Here is a 19,947-nt window from a genome sequence, read left to right as displayed (position 1 = left end):
GGAGGATAGGAAGATTGGGGTGACGGGGAGAATGAAAAGGGAAGAACATGGGGAGGGGTGAGAAAGAGAGGATGAAAAGAGGGGAAGTGTGGGAAAGAGTGAGAGGGAGAAGGTAAAAGTGGGAAGGGCGAGGAAGAGTGGGAGGGGCGGGAAAGAGAGGATGAAAAGAGAGGTAATAGCTGGGATAAGAATAGGGTAATTGGGGGGGTAGAAGGGGGGAGGTATGGGGGTGGAAATGACTGCCCCGGATACCGCCGGGTACCTCCTAGTGAACGTTAAGTAACAATACGTTCTTAGACGCGAACTTAATACATAATTTCAAAAGTAAATATTGATGAGTATGATATGCAATAATAAATGAACTAAACTAAAACTCTCCCTTGGTGTATATAAACCGAGTTTACTTTAGTACTGGACTATGTTCAAAGCTAAATGTAACCAATTACTGGTTGGTCAGTAAGCACTTGTGGGAATATATATACACCGAGAAGAGTAACCCCAGCGTATATGCATGAATTTACTGACAATAAATGACACAGTCTAAAATATACCTGCTGTCATGTTTGGTCAATAAACTATTGCGGTGGCCTTAATAATCCTCCAGAGGTTAATGGGCCTTAATGTCCACCACACAAGATGTGGCCGGCGTCTTAGGTGAGGACGCTTGAGTAGTCTGGAGGCAGCCATGGCGGACGCACAGGAGGAGACGTGCCACCAGCCCCTCGCTCTTCAGGACGCCGCACCGGCTCCCACACAGGCTGTAGAAGATGTCCAACCTCCTCCAGATGGTGGAGAAATTGCCGAGGCCAATTATGAGGCATCTTTCAAGGTATCCTTTTGGTACTTAATTGGGAAAGTTGTAATTTGTTCAGCGTAGTGCACTATGATGGCGATGGTTGTTAGGAGACGCTATTATATTTGGCTTATTGTGTCGTAGGTCAACCCCTAGATCCTTCTTACTGTTGTTTCATTGAGGATATCATCTCTTATATTATACCTTGTCTGGCCTCCTGCTCCCTCCACCAACCTTGATTACATACTTTAGTTAAACTCTTGTAGTCATTTCTTGGACCATTCTTTGTTCAGGTCCTCTTGTAACCACTTGCTGTGGTTGTCTTAATCCTCATAAGTTTTGCGTCAAGCATTGAGAAAAATGAGTAATACCTTGGAAGCTAACGAGAAACAGGATAGGTCCAATGACTGAACCTTGGGAGAGACAACTAGTGACAGCTCACTACTGAGATCTTGCTCCCTTGGTAACTGTCGTGTGTTGCTTAGGTGCTCCTTTATCCACTGGAGCACCTTCTGTTACTGCTGCCTGCTTCTCCAACTTGTGCACTAGTCTCTTAAGGGATACTGTGTCAAAGCTTTCTGGCATTTCACCAAAAATATGCAGTCTGCCTACCCTTGTTTGATTTGTCACATGGTCATAAAATTCTATTAAACCTGTGAGGCAAGATTTGCCATCCCTGAACCCATGCTAGTGACGTTACAAAGTTTCTAGATGTTCTACTAGTTGTTCTCAAAATCTTCTCCATCACCTTGCATGGTATACAAATTAGGTATACTGGCCTATAGTCCAGTGTCTCCTGTCTCCCTTGTACCATTTGGTAGGTCTCCTGTTACCACTGATCTGTTATACACTGTGGAGAATGGCAAGCATATTGCTTCTGGGAGGAGGAAACTGTGGAGCCATATCAAGGGAAGTTAATAAATTATTAACTCTTAATATTTCCAGCTTTAGACCCCTGGAGTGAGGAATTCACTTCACTCTGGGTTGTCACAATATGCATTTCTATAAATACTTGAATGAAAATAGTTTATTTGCAAGTGTTAAAAATGTTGAAGACAATTTAAAAAAAATCAGTATACAGAATTTCAAAATTTGAATCGATACTGATATCAGTTCCTAAAATTTGGATGAAAGCTGCACCTCAATTTTTTCCTGTTTGATTCTAAGAAAGCACAAAATAGGAATGGTCAACAAACGAAGAAAAATAGTAATACCAAAATTGGTCTGGAACATAATTTTAATATTTTTGGATGCAATCGTGTCACATGCTCTTGAATTCTAATTAATGATTTTATGTATAACAAGTTTTATTATTTTTAGATAATTAATAGGATTTATAAGCAAAATCCAATTTCCTAAATTTTATTCAAGGAGATTGAATTTATCTATCTGACCCCATTTTGAATTAAATGTGATGCATAAAGTTTTTTGTTATGTAATTGGATTAAGTTGTTTGTCAGCATAATAAGAATGTGACAATTTTGTTTCCATTATGTTTCCATTTTACAAAATGGTCTTGTGATGTCCATAATGCAAATATTCGCACCATTCAACTGTCTGAGCTTAGTCTACCATAGATGACATGGAAAACCCTTCTTTAAATTATTAAACAGTAGATATAAAAATGCCTCGCACTGAAGTTTAGCTTTTGACACTATCATTCCAATCGTGATCCAGCACTTTTAAAATGAATGACAGGTTGATGAAGTGCATGTAAATTCTCTGTAAACCTATTTAAATGTGTATATTTGCACCATACAGTATGCATGTTGAATTTTGTGTATGAAAATGTAGCCATAATAGTAAACATTTAATTTTTTTTAATGTATAAAGTAGGTTAAATTCTTGGGAATAATAAGTGGAACCTTACACAAGCCACTGGGTTGGCGTCCTGATAAAAGCCACTACTGTAGATGGTAACTAAGGTAATTACAGGTAAAAAGCCCCATTTTGGATATTTACTAAACACTGCATAGGTTTTCTGGTAATGTTTTAAGACATGTCTGGCTACATTGGTAAACATAAATCTTAAAAGCTATAACATTCATTAAATTATTTCATGCACAAAATTAGATTACTGCATATCTTTGGTTTATATCGGCATACTTTTTTTTTTTTTTCAGGTCGAGAGCAGTGGTACTACTGGCAGCATAAGCAAGAGTAATTATACAACCCATAAATTTTGTCATTACTTGAATGTTGCACATTATCCCTTTATGCATGTTTGAAGTTCCATGCCATGATACATTACTGTGCAGTATTTGCCTATGTGGGCAAAAATTAGTTGTGCTGTACTGTACAGTACTTATCAAAACAGGAACAGTTTTAAGTTTCTGGATGCAGCATGTTATTCCATTCAAAGTTTGACTTTAATTATGAAAAACAGCATAATACTTTACTGTAGTTTTAGCTGGAAAATATTTAATTTAATTCTTGTAGCTACCAGAAGTTTATAATTTGCATGGATGCTTTTCTAATCTTTTTAATTTCTAGCCACCTGAAATGTTTTGTTTGACTGTTACTGCTGATCTACTACATAGAATTGTATTTTATACTGCCATGTACAGTACAGTAATGTACATCATAATGAGACATTAGCTGTTTATCATAATTTTTTTTTCTTACAAGGTGGTGTAGTTAGAGCAACTGGAGTTAATATAGCACTTGTGTATTCACCAGTTCTGAATAATATCTTGCCTCTGACATGCCAGCTGTCTTATAATTTTAGCTCGGTAATATTTAACAACATCTGGGAATATTTAAAAGATACTAGATGTAGTACATGGAAAAATGATAGCAATAACATGCATTGCTGAAAGAAGAATTGGTACACATCACCCATAATGAGTGGAGACTAGCAGCTGGTGATGCACTTTGAGACTCGAGTTCCTAGCAGTTTTCCAATTTAATTGAAAGTGTCAAGAATTTGTGTTTTTATGGGAAATTGTGGTGAGCTCTCTCAATGGGGGTTTGCAGTACAGTATTATCAATAGGCTACTTGACAATTATTTAACTTGTGGTATTTCTGGTTTGTTTTGGGTACAGAAAAACTGAAGTGATCCCTCCCACTTTTTTGTTTAATTGTGAAGTTAGTAGACATGGCAAAGGAATATATAGCAGATGTATTTGTGCTGTGAGGAAAAGCCTAATTGATAAGATTAGGCTTTTTAGTCTTGATGAATTATTTCATTCAAAAAATTTGGCCAATTGTACTGCTAAAATATTTTGCTTATGATATTTATTTCTGATAATCATTGTATCCAATTTTAAATTTCAGATCAATGGCGTTGTCCTGATCCAAGTTGCAGGAACTGCAATGATTATAATGAAACAAAGTGCATTAAATGTGGGTTTACTCAGCCCAGGTCCAGTGGACGATATAGAAGTAAGACTTGCTGTTGCCGTATGGGATTAGCACTTGAAAGGATTTATAGACAAAATATATACAGTACTAGTAGACATTGACAGCATTGTATATATACCAGGTATAATAGTGTGGTGGAATTGTCAGGTGTAATAGTGGGTGGAATTATCAGTATCTTCAGGTCAATGTGCGAGGAGAAAAAGAGAGAATATTTACACGTACATTGAAACTATCGTTGTGTGTGCATAATTTTACAGGTTTAGCAAAGATTTCTTCTTTTTAAAGTACAAATGAATTCAGTCACAATAACCAAATGGTGCCTTTATTATTTTTAACATGGAAAAGCCAGGGTTATAATCTACCTCCATAGCCCTTTCGCTAATTGAATCCCTCTCATCTCCTATAGAAAATCAAGCAATCAAGGTAACTCCAATATCTGTTGTATATTTTTTTCCGAGAAATAAAATTATTTCTTGTGGGGCTTTGGTAAATTTCTTAATGTTTTTCACTTTTTCTTAATTGCATCAAATATGCCATTTGTAAGGCAGGGATTATTAAAGGTTTGAACTGTCTTGTTTAGTTAATAAAGTGTGTCAAGTAGGATAGTTACAAGTTGTTCTCAATGATTATACCAGGTTTGTTTATTATTTAACATATTATCCAGTGAAGTGATTTGAGTGAATATAGTGATTATGGTTACTGTATCAACATTCAAGAATTCGAGACGTCACCAAATTTATTTTTAACTTTCAGGTCGAAGAGGATTACAATCCAAACCAGAAAAGATACAAATTTGGCCAACTTGTGTTGTATCTGCAAATCAGTTTTATGGGCACACTTTGGAGGAAAAGAAACAGGCCGAACGCATTGCACATCTTCTCAACGATGCAGTAGAAACAAGCTTCAATAAAGTAGAACAAGTCATTACTGGAATGGTATGTTTAAATTCTAACTTATTTGTGGTGCTAATATTGTATGTATGTGTGTGCACATTATTAATTTGATAGTGGGCCAACCCACTTATTGGCATAACCCCTAGTTTCTTACCACACAGTGTGCTAGCTCTGATATCTTTTATCTGATAAAAAAAAAATTAAGAAAAAAATCATATCCGACCAGCTAAAAATTAGCTTATCGTTTCATATAAGAACTCTTTAAAAGAAATTACATTAAATATCCAGTGCTGCACATTCTTTGAATACTATACATAAAGCTGCATTAGTTGCTCCTGTTAAGAAATATCTTAAATGGTTGTCGTTTTTCAGGTGTGCACTTACAAGACTGACAAAGGCTGGGTTCGTGTAAATGTCAAAGGATCTTGCATTACGGAATCTTGTCCTTACCGACAGAAGCTTGACAGTGAGGCTTGTATCAGTGATGCTGCTAGTTATTGGCACATTGTTTGGATAGATTATGGTAATTTGAGTTGTGTGCCATCTGATGACCTGGCCTTGGTGACAAAAGATATGGGAAACGTATCACCAAAGGTCAAACAATATTACCTGAAAGGTGTTTATTTGCCTAAGGAATTTATGAACACAGAGATTCAGGTAATACCGTACTTGGTTTAAATTTGTTAATGTCATTGTATTAAGATTTTGGTGTTAGGATGCTCGATATTATAGGATCAAAATTAGGGATTAGAGTACTGTATATGACTGTTACTTCATTGATTGAATTCTTAATTATTGTTCCATTTAAATATACAGTACAGGTAGCCCTCTATTTGCACATGGGTTGTATACTTACAAAAACTATGTAAAGTGAACCATATCCAAATGAATCTTATATGTATATTGAAATATACAAATAATGGGTTTTGTTCCAAAAAAAAATTTTACAGTAATATTTCTGCAAAAAATATATATTATGCATTTACAAAAGATTACAGAACTTCAAAATGTTAAATAATACATTTATGAAGACAATGATGGCTTGTGTATTTTTATAGAGGGGTTGCTTTCTTAGTGGACTTAGAGAAGGTGGGAGGGGAGAGCCTGACCTCTGGCCGGGCTTGGGGAGGAGTAGAACTCTCAGTACCCTTTCCAGGAATGCTCCAGGTAGGTGGCTGGTGAAAGATTTTCAGCGTCTGACTAAAGTTACCAACTTTTCATTGGCAAGTGACTACAGGCGTTAGAATAACTGCAGGTTTCTGTATTCCCTCCAATCTGCAAACTGCTGAAAATTGGGCTCCAATCTGTTTGCAATGCTTTGTTTATTTCTGCAAAGAACTTAGCCATATACTTAAAAGTATATACTTGCCTTTAGAACTTCTCGTTTGCTTTCTTCTGCAAATATTTACTCCTTTCATCATTGGTTTTGCATTTTTCTAAGACATTTATGTTTAGTGGGATGTCCTGGCAATTTATCTGCCTTTAGTGTTCAGCCCAGAGCTCATCTGCTTTGCCTGAAGAGGTGAAGAGGTGGCAGTGTGACGCTTGGGACTTCCCCCCCCCCCCCAAATGTATGTACTTGGGCATCCTTATCCTCCTACTCTTGGTGCTAGCTTGTCCATTGTGAATTTGCTTCTAGCATTCAAGAAGCCTCAAGTCAGAAATAAGGCTCTGGAATAACATAAGCTTTTTTTTTTCTTTTGGTAGCTCTCCCTCCTTTCCTTTTTGTCCTGACTCGTCATAATCTGTTGTCTTACAAGGTGTTGTCATCTGACGGTTGGGGGGAGTTAGCAGCTTGTCGTATTAAATAGCAGAGCAATAATTGAAATTTCTTGCAATTCAAAGGATTGCTTGCAAAGTTATTTTTTAGTTTCTTGATGAGCTTGTTTTACTTATAGTTGGTGATCACTCGATGGAGGATTCTTCCTTCTCCAGGTTATTGTGAATATAATTTGTATAAAATACTTTTTCTCCCACAATGACAAGTCGACAGAGCCTGGTATATCTAGCAAGTATCATGGTTGAACCAGAGAGGCTGACCCAGGGATCAGTCAAGGGACCAGATCAGAGACAAGTTTGTTACCTGAAGCCCAAATTTGTCTCCATTATGATGAGCATGTCCACGATATTTGTATACAAAATTAAATGTAAGGCAAGAGAGAAAGAGAAAAAAGTTGCTCCTAAACTTTCACTTGCCTAGTAATTTTTGTTCTTCAGGGTCGCACGTGGCTGGAATCCATCATCTCTAACCAGGTTTTGGATGCAGAGTGTTATGCAAGCTCTAAATTTAGGACTTACGTTAAGGTTAGTGTGCTCGAAGCCCAGATGTCCAACTGCTAAACAAAATATGTAAATGGAGCCTCAATCTGGAATGATTGGTACCAGACCTCTACACAGATTTTTAAAGTTAATTGAATTAGAAAAGGTTTCAATTTTTTTTTCTTTTAGCTTTACACATTTTAAAAGTAGTATAAACTTTTAATAATTAGTAGCCATATAGCAAATAATTATTGTACTGTTTTGAAATATTGTATAAAATTTCAAGTTGACAATAAGTATTTAACTATAATATAACCATTTTATATATATATAATATATACTGTATATAAGAACATATGCTGCCAGAGAAGTATAATGATCCACTGTAACCCATTCTTGCCCATTGATAAGTGCCTAGTTTAAAGTGCATCTGTTTAACTATTGATATGCCTTAATTGTTCAGGTTGATGCACATTAGTTTAACTATATATAAATTGAGATGCTTAAATCCCACAAAAGCCACTAAATTTGGATTCTGCTGTCTAAGGCACCCAAATTGAGTACACAAAGTGAAAGGATGGATTGTGCATTACTAAGGATTACAACCAGTAAAACAGAAAACACAAAGGCCACAAGGACTATGACATTCCTGTAGGACCATTTTAGTGCTTGGAATTTATTGGAAAATATCAATCTAGCCAAGATAAAATATTCACAAAATTTTCATAAACTCAAATATTAGTCCCAGTATAACATCACTTTTGACTGCCAATAGCATACTCTAAACATAATAACCACTTGCAATATAATGCAAGTTTGGCCTTGTTGAAACTCCAAGGGTTCAACTGTCTCTTGTACAGTCCAAGTGCCTTGCAATGGTTTGGCACGGGGGACTGACTGTCAGTTAAATTAGCCCCATACCCATCTGGAGGTTCAATTGATCCATAAGGTAACCACCCATTTAGATGTGACTGACTAATCTGGCTAATTCTGGGTACAAGTCAGTCGATTCTGCCTTACTTATTTCTGGACAGTGATTGTCTCCTCTGTGGCAGTATTTGTTTCAGTATCTAGTATTTGTTCTCATGAAGCAATAGTTATAAGAAGAATAGTGAACTAAATTCACCTTGTTCTTTTGAATGAATATTTATAGTGGCAAAGTTGACGTTTGAGTATGACATTGAACTTTGTTCACAAAAGTAATGATCAAAAGTTAAATTTGCTGTAACCTACTACAGTATTATCCAAAAGTGCATCTGTATATGTATAGATACTATGTAATGATTATTACACAGGAACATTTATATTATAAATATATTTTCCAATACAGTACAGTATTTCAAATTTACATTAATATTTTGTCAATAACTCTTACATTCAGTTATTGAAACATATTTCGACTTCGGCCATCTATTGATTGCACGAGGAATGCTTCATGACTGCTCTATGCTGCCTGTACGTGGTAAAATGTAATACTGTAGTTGAATTATGACATTTATCTCCTCAATAATTTATTTTCAGATTACAGTTGGAGACGTTGATGTTAATGAAGCTGCCGTAGGAAAAGGTTTTGTAAAGCCTTTGCCTGATTATGCCAAGTCACTTAATAAGGTATTTGTTTTATTATTAGTTCTGCAATAATTAGCCATTGTTTATTCCTAACCTCAAAGGTCATAATTATAATACTTTTGAAAGCACTGTATACTCTATGCTCAGGACTCTGCCATAGCTGAGGAAAAAAATAATTATTGGTAAACATTAAACTAAACTGATGTTTTACTGCTTTGGCAGCAGCAAGTTTAACATTAAGTGTTTCTGCCGTGTTTCTAATGAGCCAACATCATGATGTCGCCCACAAGACCCTATGGGTGACACATGCTTTGACTCTTAGATTTACTTGTACAAAAATACTCTTGTGAATCTTTTTTTTTTTGCATCTTATATACCAAACTTCCTTAGTATTACTCTATGCTACATGGTTCCTCTCCTTGTTGTCAAAATTTCCTTTCACCTAATGTGGCTGTTCACCTAGGAGTTGGGAAACTCTAGATATCCTGCACATTTGATGGTGCTACATAGCCTTCCCAGCTTGGTGCCTTCTTTTGATAATTACTTATTAGGCAACTGTTATGGGGTCACATTATGCTGCATCTGCAGCATACAACAATTATAGCAACATTTATTCTGCTTCATCTTGGATCATTATTTCTGTAGTAAAGAGGGTACTGTGATATTTTGAATTATATTGTTCCTGTCAAGTTATAAATCAGGGTTTTACCCCTAGTATTTTCATTTTCATTTTGCAGAAGAAAGAGTCAAAAAGGAAAGGCAGCCGTAATACACAGCCAAGTGCTGCAGGTGCCAATATTTCTGAGCTGTTTAAGTCTGGGTAAGTACTAGTGACCCTTGCATGGATGAACCTAACATTCTCTCATTTTTAACTACTTATGACTTTCTTGTAAAATTTCCACGTACGGTATGTGCAGAATGTGATAAATTAGGTTAACTATAAGTCTTGAATCTTGCAAGATAATTTTCTCCAGAATGCTGATTAAGATTGACTTAGTACTGAACAGTGCAGTTCATAATTGTTATATTTAGCTTATGTATAGCTAAATATACATAATTATGTATGAATTGTATTGCAACATTACAAACATTTGGTGTTTAACATTGATGATATTTTAATATAAGGGATGGTAGTACTATATCTTGATGCAACTCGGTTGCTCCAGTATGTATTTTCTCTTAAAAATTGTTTTGATTCTTTTCTAAATTTAATTAGCCATATATATTTATACCCTCTTTATTTAAAATTTAAAGTGAGGAAAATGAAGAGGAAGCAACTTCACTTGTTCCACGCAAACCAGTATCATCGGAGCAGAGAGATGCCCGTTTACTGGAGATGGTGAGCATTTAATGTTTTATGTAGAGAATGCTTTTAATATAGGCAACTTTTCTTTGTACAGTATTTTGGCTAAATATTACAGTATAAGCAAAGTTAGTGAAAAACAGTAAGCAAAGGGCAAGTGGGAAAAATGTAAAGGCTGTAGGTTCCAAAAGTCCCTCTGGAGCTTCCCTGAACCATAACCATGAGTCCAACCAGGTCACTATTTGTATTCCAGGCTCTGTGCGACTTTGGGTGGAGGCACCGAGTGTAATTACCAAAGTGTTGTTACAGGATGAGAGCAACGCTCGTGGTGTCCAGTATTCCCAGTACTCTTTTGATGTATAACTTTCAAACTATTGATGGTTTTGGCCTCCACCACCTCACTTGTTCCCACCCTGTTTGCAAAGGAAAATGTTCCAATATTTTTTTTTGGCACCTTTGTTTCCATAGCTTGAATCTGTGTCTTCTTGGTTCGTGAACTTACTGGTTTCAGGAATTCCTCTTTTGTCAATTTGGTTTGTTTCTGCTAGTATTTTGTAAGTGCTGATCATATCACCTCTTTTTTTTCTATCTTTTAGTTTTGGCATGTTTAATGCCTCTAATCTCTCCATGTAACTTGTTTTTTCAATTCTGGAAGCTATTTTGTAGCATGCCGTTGCACCTTTTCCAGTTTATGTAATGTGTGTGCGGTTGTTCACACGCGCTAGAACAGGTTAGTCAATCTGTTGCTTTCCTCCAGTTTCGATGGTGTTCTTTATGGAGATCATGAGGGAGAGCCTTTGAGGCCATGTCATTTTTGTTGGTCACTGGCTGGCTCCTAGTTAACGGGGAATTGAGCTCATGCTTTACAGCGCCTTCCTTCCTGGTCAATGAGGAATTTCATGCTTTACAGTTAGATCTCATTGTCATTAGTGTGGTTAGACCATCTGTCCCTTCATTTATACAGGTGCTGACTTGCACCAGTATCACTACCTCACTATTGAGTATCTTGTATGATCTTACCAGCATCATGAATCATGCTTGAATGCCAGTCATTACTGCCTGCTACCTTCATCACTTGCAAGGGGATGTTAAAGGTATTTGTCATTCTATTGTATTATGAGCTGGTCCCTTGGTTATGGTTTGCATTGGTCATGCTACCTTCCCTTGATTACCTTGAAAAAAATAATATACAAATATTCTAATCACAGGGGGGGGGGGGAAGAGACAAGGTCAGAGAAAGTATAAGGGGAAAGTGTTCTATGTAGACAGTAATGGGTCTGGCTTGGGAACATCAAAGGGAACTAAGCTCAGAAAGAATGCTAAATTGTAAATTAGGTGACAATTCTGTATGAGGGAAAAAGTAGTGTGTGATAATGATATTTTATAATCAGGGTCATGAGCTTATGAAGGCTGTGGTGGCAACCGTGGAATTTGAGCTACAGGGGGATTCTACGAGACTTGTTGACATGGAGCAACTGATTGAGAAAGTGAAAGACAGATGCTGTGGGAAGAAACTGAATTTGAGTACAAAGAATATTGGAAAGAAGAGCAAAGAGGGTATGAACTTTCTGGAATTTAATAGAGTATTCGTGCTAACTAAGGAAGTTCTTAACGAGTTAATCATTGCAGTCACAATAGGTAAGCCAATTTAGTTTTCTTACATCTTTTACCATACGTTTTGTGAATGTTATCCCTTATCACAAGCTTGTTTTCTAAACTCGGATTAAATTGTTGGTACTTGTCAAAATTTAAATAAGGTTGTATTTGAAAGAATTAGGATTTTCTAGGGTATTGCATACCAGGTAGTTGAATTGAGCTTGAATGAAACACCTATGTTTTTGTAAAAATAACTTTCAAACTACAGTATATCATAAGCAAGTTTGAGATATAAATCTTACAAGTGTTTTCTGTGCATGTAGCATACCTCGAGAAACAATCACTCTACCAGGAAGAGCACAGAGCCTCCTAGCCATAAACAGTTGCTCGTGATAAGAACAGGGCATACAGGCAGCCAACTATTTCTTGTCACACTGCACAGGCTCCTCGCTGATCTTGATCCCAGTCTAATAAAAATTAGGATGATGCCCAGCAAAGAAAAGTACACCGAAACCCCTAGGAGACAAATGAGTGTGCTTCCATAAAGTTTTACTATGCAAAAATTTAATGTTCTGCTCTATAGCGGATAGGATTTTGGAGGTGGTAGTTCTACCACTACCAGAGGTACAATATTATCATCCTGCATACCAAGAGGATTTGTGATTTTATTCAGGATTGAAGGTGTTGGACACCAGCTACACAGGGCTTATAGTAATCCCTGCAGGGTCATATTTGATGCTCAGGAGATGCAGGAAATAGGCCATCCAGCACTGGAATAAACAGAGGCCCAATAGTCTGTTCACAAATGATATCCATTGCCCTGCCCAGCAATTGGTCAATAGCACTACCCTCCTGGAGAAGACATTGCGGTATGGTAATCAAGATTGGAGAACACTGCGCGCACCAGTCTGTACTATTACACTTATTATTCCATATTGAATCCATAAATTTCTTGCCTGGAAAGGCATCGGGATCAGAAGACCACTTGGTAGGTACAGTAGTTTTATTTTTTCGCCATCTGTTAATACCCATCAGACCTAGTTGCACATGGTGGGAAGATTGCATGTATGTAATGCCCATAAATAAACAAAAAAATTTGTATTGAATTAAAAGATCATTATCTTTCAGATTTGGCTTGCTATCATCGGGAAGGAAAAGCATACGCACATCTTCATCCAGAAAACATTCTAGTCACTGAGTTTGGCAGTGCCCTACGTGCTCCAGAATGTGCTAAAAAATGTTCCATTACAGAAAATTGGCCCTTTCAGTTTGCAGAGCCATGTGATACACAGCGTATTAAGATTTTGAAAGACTCTTATAATCTAGGAGTTCTGATGGTATGGGCAGTATCTCATGGTGAAGGCAATTTTGAAGGGGGCAAGGAAGCTGCCATTAATCGGATTCCACTCATCAAGCATCTTATTGCTGAAGAGCCTCTTGAGCGACCCACTGTGAAAGATCTCATTGTGTTGCCATGGCATTCGCCCAAGGCTCCACAAGCTGAACAATAGCAACCTCTTAATGTTAAGGATAAAATATTTTGCTCAATGTAAGGGAGTACAAACTACTTTAATTACACCATAAGCTGACATTCAAATTTATTTTTGTAAAAGTATAGTTATTTTTGTTACGGATATATAAGGTGCTTTTATTTTATTTTTTTTTTTACTGAAGATTCTACACCAGTTCTGGGGAGTTATTAGCATTTTGGCTTCCTATTTTTTGTTTACCTTTTCAAAATGAAATGTAATATGGAATTTGTTATAAAATTTTCAAATAAAGTATAAAAAAAGGATACATTTTCTTCTTGGTTAATACTGTACGTATGTCATACTTTCATGATAGTAAAATTTATACATATTGCAATTGTAAAAAAAAAATCTAAGGGTTTTAATGTCTTCAACAGCTTCAAACAATAAATATATAATGCATTAATAATTAAACATTCAGTTTTTTCAGTGTGTACTGGGGTAGCCCAAGGTTGAACTACTGACCTTCCCCAGGATGTGACCCCACTATAGTTGCCTAGTAAGTAATTATCAAAAGAAGGCACCAAGCCGGGAAGGCTATGTAGCAGCATCAAATGTGCGGGATATCAAGAGTTGCCCGACTCCTAGGCAAACAGCCACATTAGGTGAAAGGAAATTTGTCAACAATCCTGACACAATCCATGGGACACTTCTCATTAAAAAAAAAAAAGTTTTGTAGTATAGACAGAAAATACCTTGGACAAGAAATATATTTCAAAAGTTTTATACTTTGTAATTCTTGAAAGTACATAAGCAATCTTTGTCTTGTTGCAAGTATTCCAGTATAACAGTTTGTCCATTATAAATTTGCTGATCATCTAGAAGTGATTTCAGTGTCTGATCCATGGGACCAAGTTTAGAGCCATCACTTGCATGGAAAAGCATCAGTTTATCTGCACCCAGGATATTATTGTGATTTGCCACCTGAAAATATTGTACACACTTTAGCATACAACATAATAAGATTTGTTTAAGGAAAGAAAACCTGATTTCTTTTTACCTCATGACTTTTTTGTTTAATAAAGAACAATAAAATTTGCATAAAGAGTTACACAGGTAGGTACAGGAGCAGAAAAGACTTTTGGCTCCTGTTAGCAAGCTATGAGCATTCCCTTCCCAAAGCTCATTGTAAGCCTTACCCACTACTTTCCTCGTAATATCACCCACCAATCCATTAACCCAGCAATAATTGTACCTGGTTGCTAACTAGAGATGAACAGTTAATATACACTTCTGCAAGCTCGATATTGTTTAGATGACTGCGATAAATGTCATCAGGATGTCAAAGTGTAAAGAATAAGGACTGGTACCCAGACAATCCTCCCAGGTCAAAACTATCCCATACCAAACCACTCGCAGGGTGTGTTACCACCAGGGACTATACCCAGTGGGCACAATATCAAAGAGCAATACAGATTCAATGCCTCAACTGAGAACAAAAGGCTTATGTCAAAGGTATCTGATTCACCATGGATTCTATAAGGGGTACAAATGGCCCCAAGGAACGTTACGAAAGCTAGACATTATCATCCTGAAAATCAGGATATTCTACAGGGTGTACAACTTAATGGGACAACGAAAAGCGGGATTGAGTTCTATTAAGTGCCTGTGAGTTGAGTGTGTTGGGTCAATATGTAACCTAATCAGTCCTTTTCCATTGTCTTATTATGGTGATAGAGGAAAGCTAATGGGTATAGGTTACATTAAGAATGCAGTTTGTTATCTGTAATGCCAGACCAATGACCCTGCAAATGGTTATGGATTGTGGAATTAATGACTAGGTAGAAATCTAAATAAAGAATCCCTTTTTGGGAAATGGGACAAGAGCAAGTTAATTTAGTGACAGTACTGTATCTGCATGCTCATTTAAGGTAACACTAATATGGCTGGAAACCCAGCAAACTTCAACTCTTAAATCTGCTAGAGATATGAAGGAGCCCCTATCTGATTTAGACCACCACAGCATGCAAAGGGTTAGAGCCATGAGGGCACTATGAGAGAGACTGCAAGTGTTTTTGTTGTATGTGACAACTTGCAAGGAGCAATGTACAGCCACTCTTGCAAAGCAGAAAATTGTAATTTCATATTTTTTAGTACCTTCTACACTCTACTACAGTATTATTTTTCTCCAGACTGATGCCACGACACTTTGTGAAAGAGAAACTGAGCGATGGTAAATTAAAAATCAGAAAAAGGTATGGAATAATGCCTATAGCTAGGTTTAAGATATTAATGCCAGACAATATTTCTGCTCGCCCCTATGCTAACCTTACTCTTTGACATTTCTGGGGTCTGAGTGTTCACTGATATAAAAAATATGAGGATGAAAATGTGCAGTGTTAAATTTTAAACGTGTATAGTCACACTATGCTTTGACATCTTATTCTTTCTCTAAAATCATACCTTCGTAATATTAGCTGTTGCGTCAATGGCTTTGCCAACTGTCCAATGATGGGAAACGAATACTGGTTGTCCTGTAGCACTATAACTTTTTGGCAAAAGAACCATAAGGTAAACTCGCTCCTCCTGTGGCAAACCCTGATCACCACATGACTTTTGCTTCAATTTCATTAACTGTACCTGAAACACAAATGTTTGTAATTATATTTTCTTAAAATAAATTACCCAAAACTAATTAGTTCACATTACTGCAATGGGTTTCTAAAGCTATTTTTTTTAACTGCTAATTAATTGGCTATGTACAGACAATGTTCCAATTTTGAGTTGAAAAAACAACTCTTAGCTTAATTATGGTTTTGTCAAATAACATGTCTATTTTTCCTAAGGTTCCTGTTCAATATCTGAGACTGCCTCATTATTATATATTAATTTGAAATGGTTATTGTCACCAAATAATCAATGGTTTCACCACTGCCTTAGTCCTGACTATCCCCCCCCCCCCACAAAAACAAATGTACAATCATAACACTAAGGTTATTTTTGTTTTTTAGTGGAGAAGCCAACCAGCTTCTTTTCCCTATGATATCTTGAGTTAGACCTTTCAAATTAGCATAATTTGTGGGCTCCTATGTTCATGTTCGATGTTTTCTTTGTTTGCTGCTTCATATTACTTTATACAATGTGTGTGTGTGGAATAACATGATATTTTCTAGTGCTGGTATCATTTTTGTATGTCCCTGGATGCAAAATACAGTATCAAGTTCCTCATCAAGGTTCAATTTCATGAATGCAACACATTTATTTTTATATAAAAATTTGGTACAATATTGATATGCGTTTTCTTATATTGTACTAAATAATTTAATTTAACCTTTAGAATATTAAATGGGGTATCAATTTTTATCTTGCAGAGGGGGAGGTTAGTGAATATACAGAAATAGGAAGGGAAAGGGGAGCAATTTCTATTACAAATGGTGGCCTAATATATAGGCCACAAGCTACTAAATAGAACATGGACTCATCTAATTTCTCCAAAACCATGACATCGAGAGAGCAAAATATTGTTGTTGCCAAGCCATACACTCTCTTCTATCTTAAAACAGATGAATTTTGAGCTTGTGAAAAGCTCTTTTATGAGCATGTTATACTGCAACTCCTAGGAGGCTAGGAGGTATTATCCTTTACAATCCTGCAGCTCTTCTTTTCTTCCCTTCAACACATTTCAACCTTACCTTGGCTGATAGCTTATCAGACTTCCTGCCTTGTCCTTTCTTAGCAGGTGTGGAGTCCAGACGCTCTGTAATTTTCTTCATTTTAACATCTGCCTCGGCCATTGCGTTTTCTGGAGGTTTGTAAGCTGTACATCCATGATCGATCTGTGAAATTAATCCATTATGAAACTTGACCAACATTCCTGTCTAATTGGGAGATTCACCATTCATAACACCTAATTAAGTATTAAAGAAGCAGTGTAACTCAGAAGGACTGTGATGCAAGTCATCATCCCTGCACAATGTTTTATTGTGGTATTCATAATGCAGTGGAACTCCTGTGGAACAGTTTCTAGGATAACAAAAGTGGTCTTTCTTTTAAGAACTCGGATACTGGAATAATCTGAAAGTTACTGGAGTTACATTTTCATAATGCAGATTGTAGAGCCATGTAGTGTAATAACTTCAACAAAAAGTTAAATTTTCCAAGATTGTGTTTTAAAATTCTGTACTACATACACAAAATTTTTTTTAATCACTTGAACATATAAAAATATCATTTTTATTTGAAAGCTGTTGCAGGTAAAACATAGCTATATATTAAAATTTACTTTACTCTCTGTGTTTTTCTACAATAACATGAATTTATTCAAGACAAATGAGCTACTGTATCATTTTGACAAGCTATATGAAATAAGATGACTTTGATGGTCATGCAACAAAGTAAAATTCACTTAATAATAGACAGCTAACACCTTAGAACAATAAGTAAGCCCTTCATTTTGTAACAAGGAACCTCAAGTTGCTCTATATAATCGTACCTGATGTCTATGCGAAAGACAAAAATTATTGGAACAACCAGAGCAGATTACTGGTGCAAGTTCTCCACTTGTGCAGCCAGAATGCTGGCAAGGGTACCTGTAGTTAACATTATCCGACACCTGCAAAAGTACAGTACAATAAAAGTTTTTGCAATCTTAAAAGTTTATAACTAACTAGTTTTCTGGGCTCGGTGCCTTCTTTTGATAGAGTACAGTACATGCTTATCTCAATAATTGGGTACCATTTTTTTTGCAAAACTGTATGCATAATTAATAGGTGGCATGCTAAGACACGAGAGACCTAGTTTTCTGGAAGGGGTAAAGAAAGCCCAACAATATTGTGACTGTGATAGGCTCATTAAGGAGAACTAAAATTAATGTACAGGTATCCTTTAACTAATAAAACATAATACTATAGAGCTAATGTGTCACCAAGGTTATCATGCATCCAAAATTATAAGAAACTTGGGAGTAAGGAAGAGCAGGTGTGGTTTGCCCAGGCAAGAAAGGAAATTATGAGGAGAAAGCAATCAGCCGGTATGCTTACATAGCATAAGTATTATACAGTACAATACAGTGGCACCTCGACTTACGATTGTCCCAACTTACGATAATTTGAGTTACGATATAAATTTGAGCGGAAAATGCGACTTGACATACGATAGTGTCGTCGACTAACGATATTTGTTGATACACGTTCGAGTCGATCGAGTGCATGATCCCCGGTCGTGCAGGCCGACCTGTCTTAGAGCCGCCCGCTTAATGACAATTACGCTTATAAGTCATTCTATTTTTGGGGTGATTTTTTTGCTTTTAGAACATAAAACTGATTATTATACATCATGCCATGGGTCCTAAGAAAGTCAGTGGTAAGGTTCAACATATGAAAATACATGTGAGGATGACCATAAAGGCAGTACAGAATATTCCTTCCTCAAAAATTAAGAAAATGTGTGCAGCATGGGAAGAACGGTAAACTTTTGCTGAAATGACTCACCCAAATCAAGCTGCAGTAGGCCATTGCCTTAACCTTTTCAATGACACTGTGATGCATCACTACAAGCAAATGTTAAAACGAAGGGAAAAACAAGTGTCCCTACACAAATTTTTAGTGAGATAAACTAGCAGTGAATCACAACCAGGTCCTAGTGGTATGCAGGCAAAATGTAGGAGAGTGTACCCCAGAGAAATCATCACTGCCTGATGTTATAATGGAAGGGGACTCCCCTTCCAAACAGTAACACCTCTCCTTCTCCCCCCTCCTCACCATCTTCCATACGCCAATAGGAGTCATCAGTAAAGGTAAGTAATAACTTGTACATACTTTTGTAGTGAAGATTAGGGTGAATTAGGTATAAAATTTACTTTGAAGTTAATTTTTGGGGGAATCTGGAACGGATTAATTCATTTCCCTTTATTTCTTATGGGAAAAATCGTTTCGACTTACAATATTTCAATTTACGATACGTCTCTGGGAACAGATTACCATCGTAAATCGAGGCCCCACTGTATAGCCAAACCAGGGTATCTCGGAAGCACAAGCCCTAGGCAAGTGCTGACCAAATATATTACGGCACCTCATAAAAACTGAACTAATGTCACGAGTTGGGCATCAGGGCTAAAGAAGGATGGATTTTTTATGCCAGAAGAAAATATACTTTGTTATTCTGATATTTTATTATCATAAAGGTTTTATTAGAATAATTTGTACATGATTTTTAAAATTGGCAAAGTTAATTGTATATGAGAGCTGCTTCACTCATTCTAAGCAAACTGTTGTTACATCTCCTCAGATTCTATGATACAGAGCAGTCTAAATGTTTTGGTCTGATGAAACTGAAGGACATAAAATGGTACATGGATCGAATTTATTAATATAAAACTGATGTGCAAAAGAACTATACTCTTTCTACTCTAAGTAAGGAAAACAATTTTAAGTTAAAATAAGTGCTAGAACTAAGACATCTTAAATGCAAGATTATACAGAGCAGTAATACCAACCTGTAGCTTGATTTTGCTGTAATCTCCAGGGCATTGGTGATGTTGGGGCAAAAAATGATCTTTACAAAAATTGGCGCTGCAAAACTGGCATTTAATTGGGAGAAAATCAAGTTGGTTGCATGTTGATTCCTGGCAGTGTTTACCCAAGTTTGGATACTCCATATTTGTTTAACCAAGTTGTTAAAACCTATTGACTGTACAGTACTGA

General features: G+C 36.4%; 2 protein-coding genes across 2 annotated transcripts; one reads left to right on the top strand and one right to left on the bottom strand.

The window, feature by feature from the left end:
- Positions 1-643: 643 nt before the first annotated feature.
- On the top strand, positions 644-13,572 carry LOC123756362 (uncharacterized). Its single transcript, XM_045739451.2, has 11 exons — positions 644-829; positions 2,917-2,953; positions 4,071-4,178; positions 4,911-5,092; positions 5,423-5,707; positions 7,268-7,354; positions 8,831-8,920; positions 9,616-9,698; positions 10,133-10,217; positions 11,573-11,819; positions 12,906-13,572. The coding sequence occupies exons 1-11, from the start codon at positions 686-688 to the stop codon at positions 13,286-13,288; spliced, it is 1,731 nt and encodes a 576-aa protein (XP_045595407.1). The 5' UTR covers positions 644-685; the 3' UTR covers positions 13,289-13,572.
- A 446-nt stretch (positions 13,573-14,018) lies between these two features.
- Positions 14,019-19,901, bottom strand: LOC123756363 (AN1-type zinc finger protein 1). Its single transcript, XM_045739452.2, has 5 exons — positions 19,740-19,901; positions 17,739-17,858; positions 16,939-17,082; positions 15,710-15,886; positions 14,019-14,230 (listed from the first exon to the last, which is right to left on the bottom strand). Exons 1-5 carry the CDS (start codon positions 19,899-19,901, stop codon positions 14,030-14,032), a joined length of 804 nt encoding a protein of 267 aa, XP_045595408.1. The 3' UTR covers positions 14,019-14,029.
- Positions 19,902-19,947: the final 46 nt, after the last annotated feature.

Source organism: Procambarus clarkii, chromosome 25, assembly GCF_040958095.1.
Source record: "Procambarus clarkii isolate CNS0578487 chromosome 25, FALCON_Pclarkii_2.0, whole genome shotgun sequence".
Taxonomy (NCBI): domain Eukaryota; kingdom Metazoa; phylum Arthropoda; class Malacostraca; order Decapoda; family Cambaridae; genus Procambarus; species Procambarus clarkii.
Note: the sequence above shows the minus strand (reverse complement) of the source record. Positions and strands in the feature narration are given on the sequence as shown.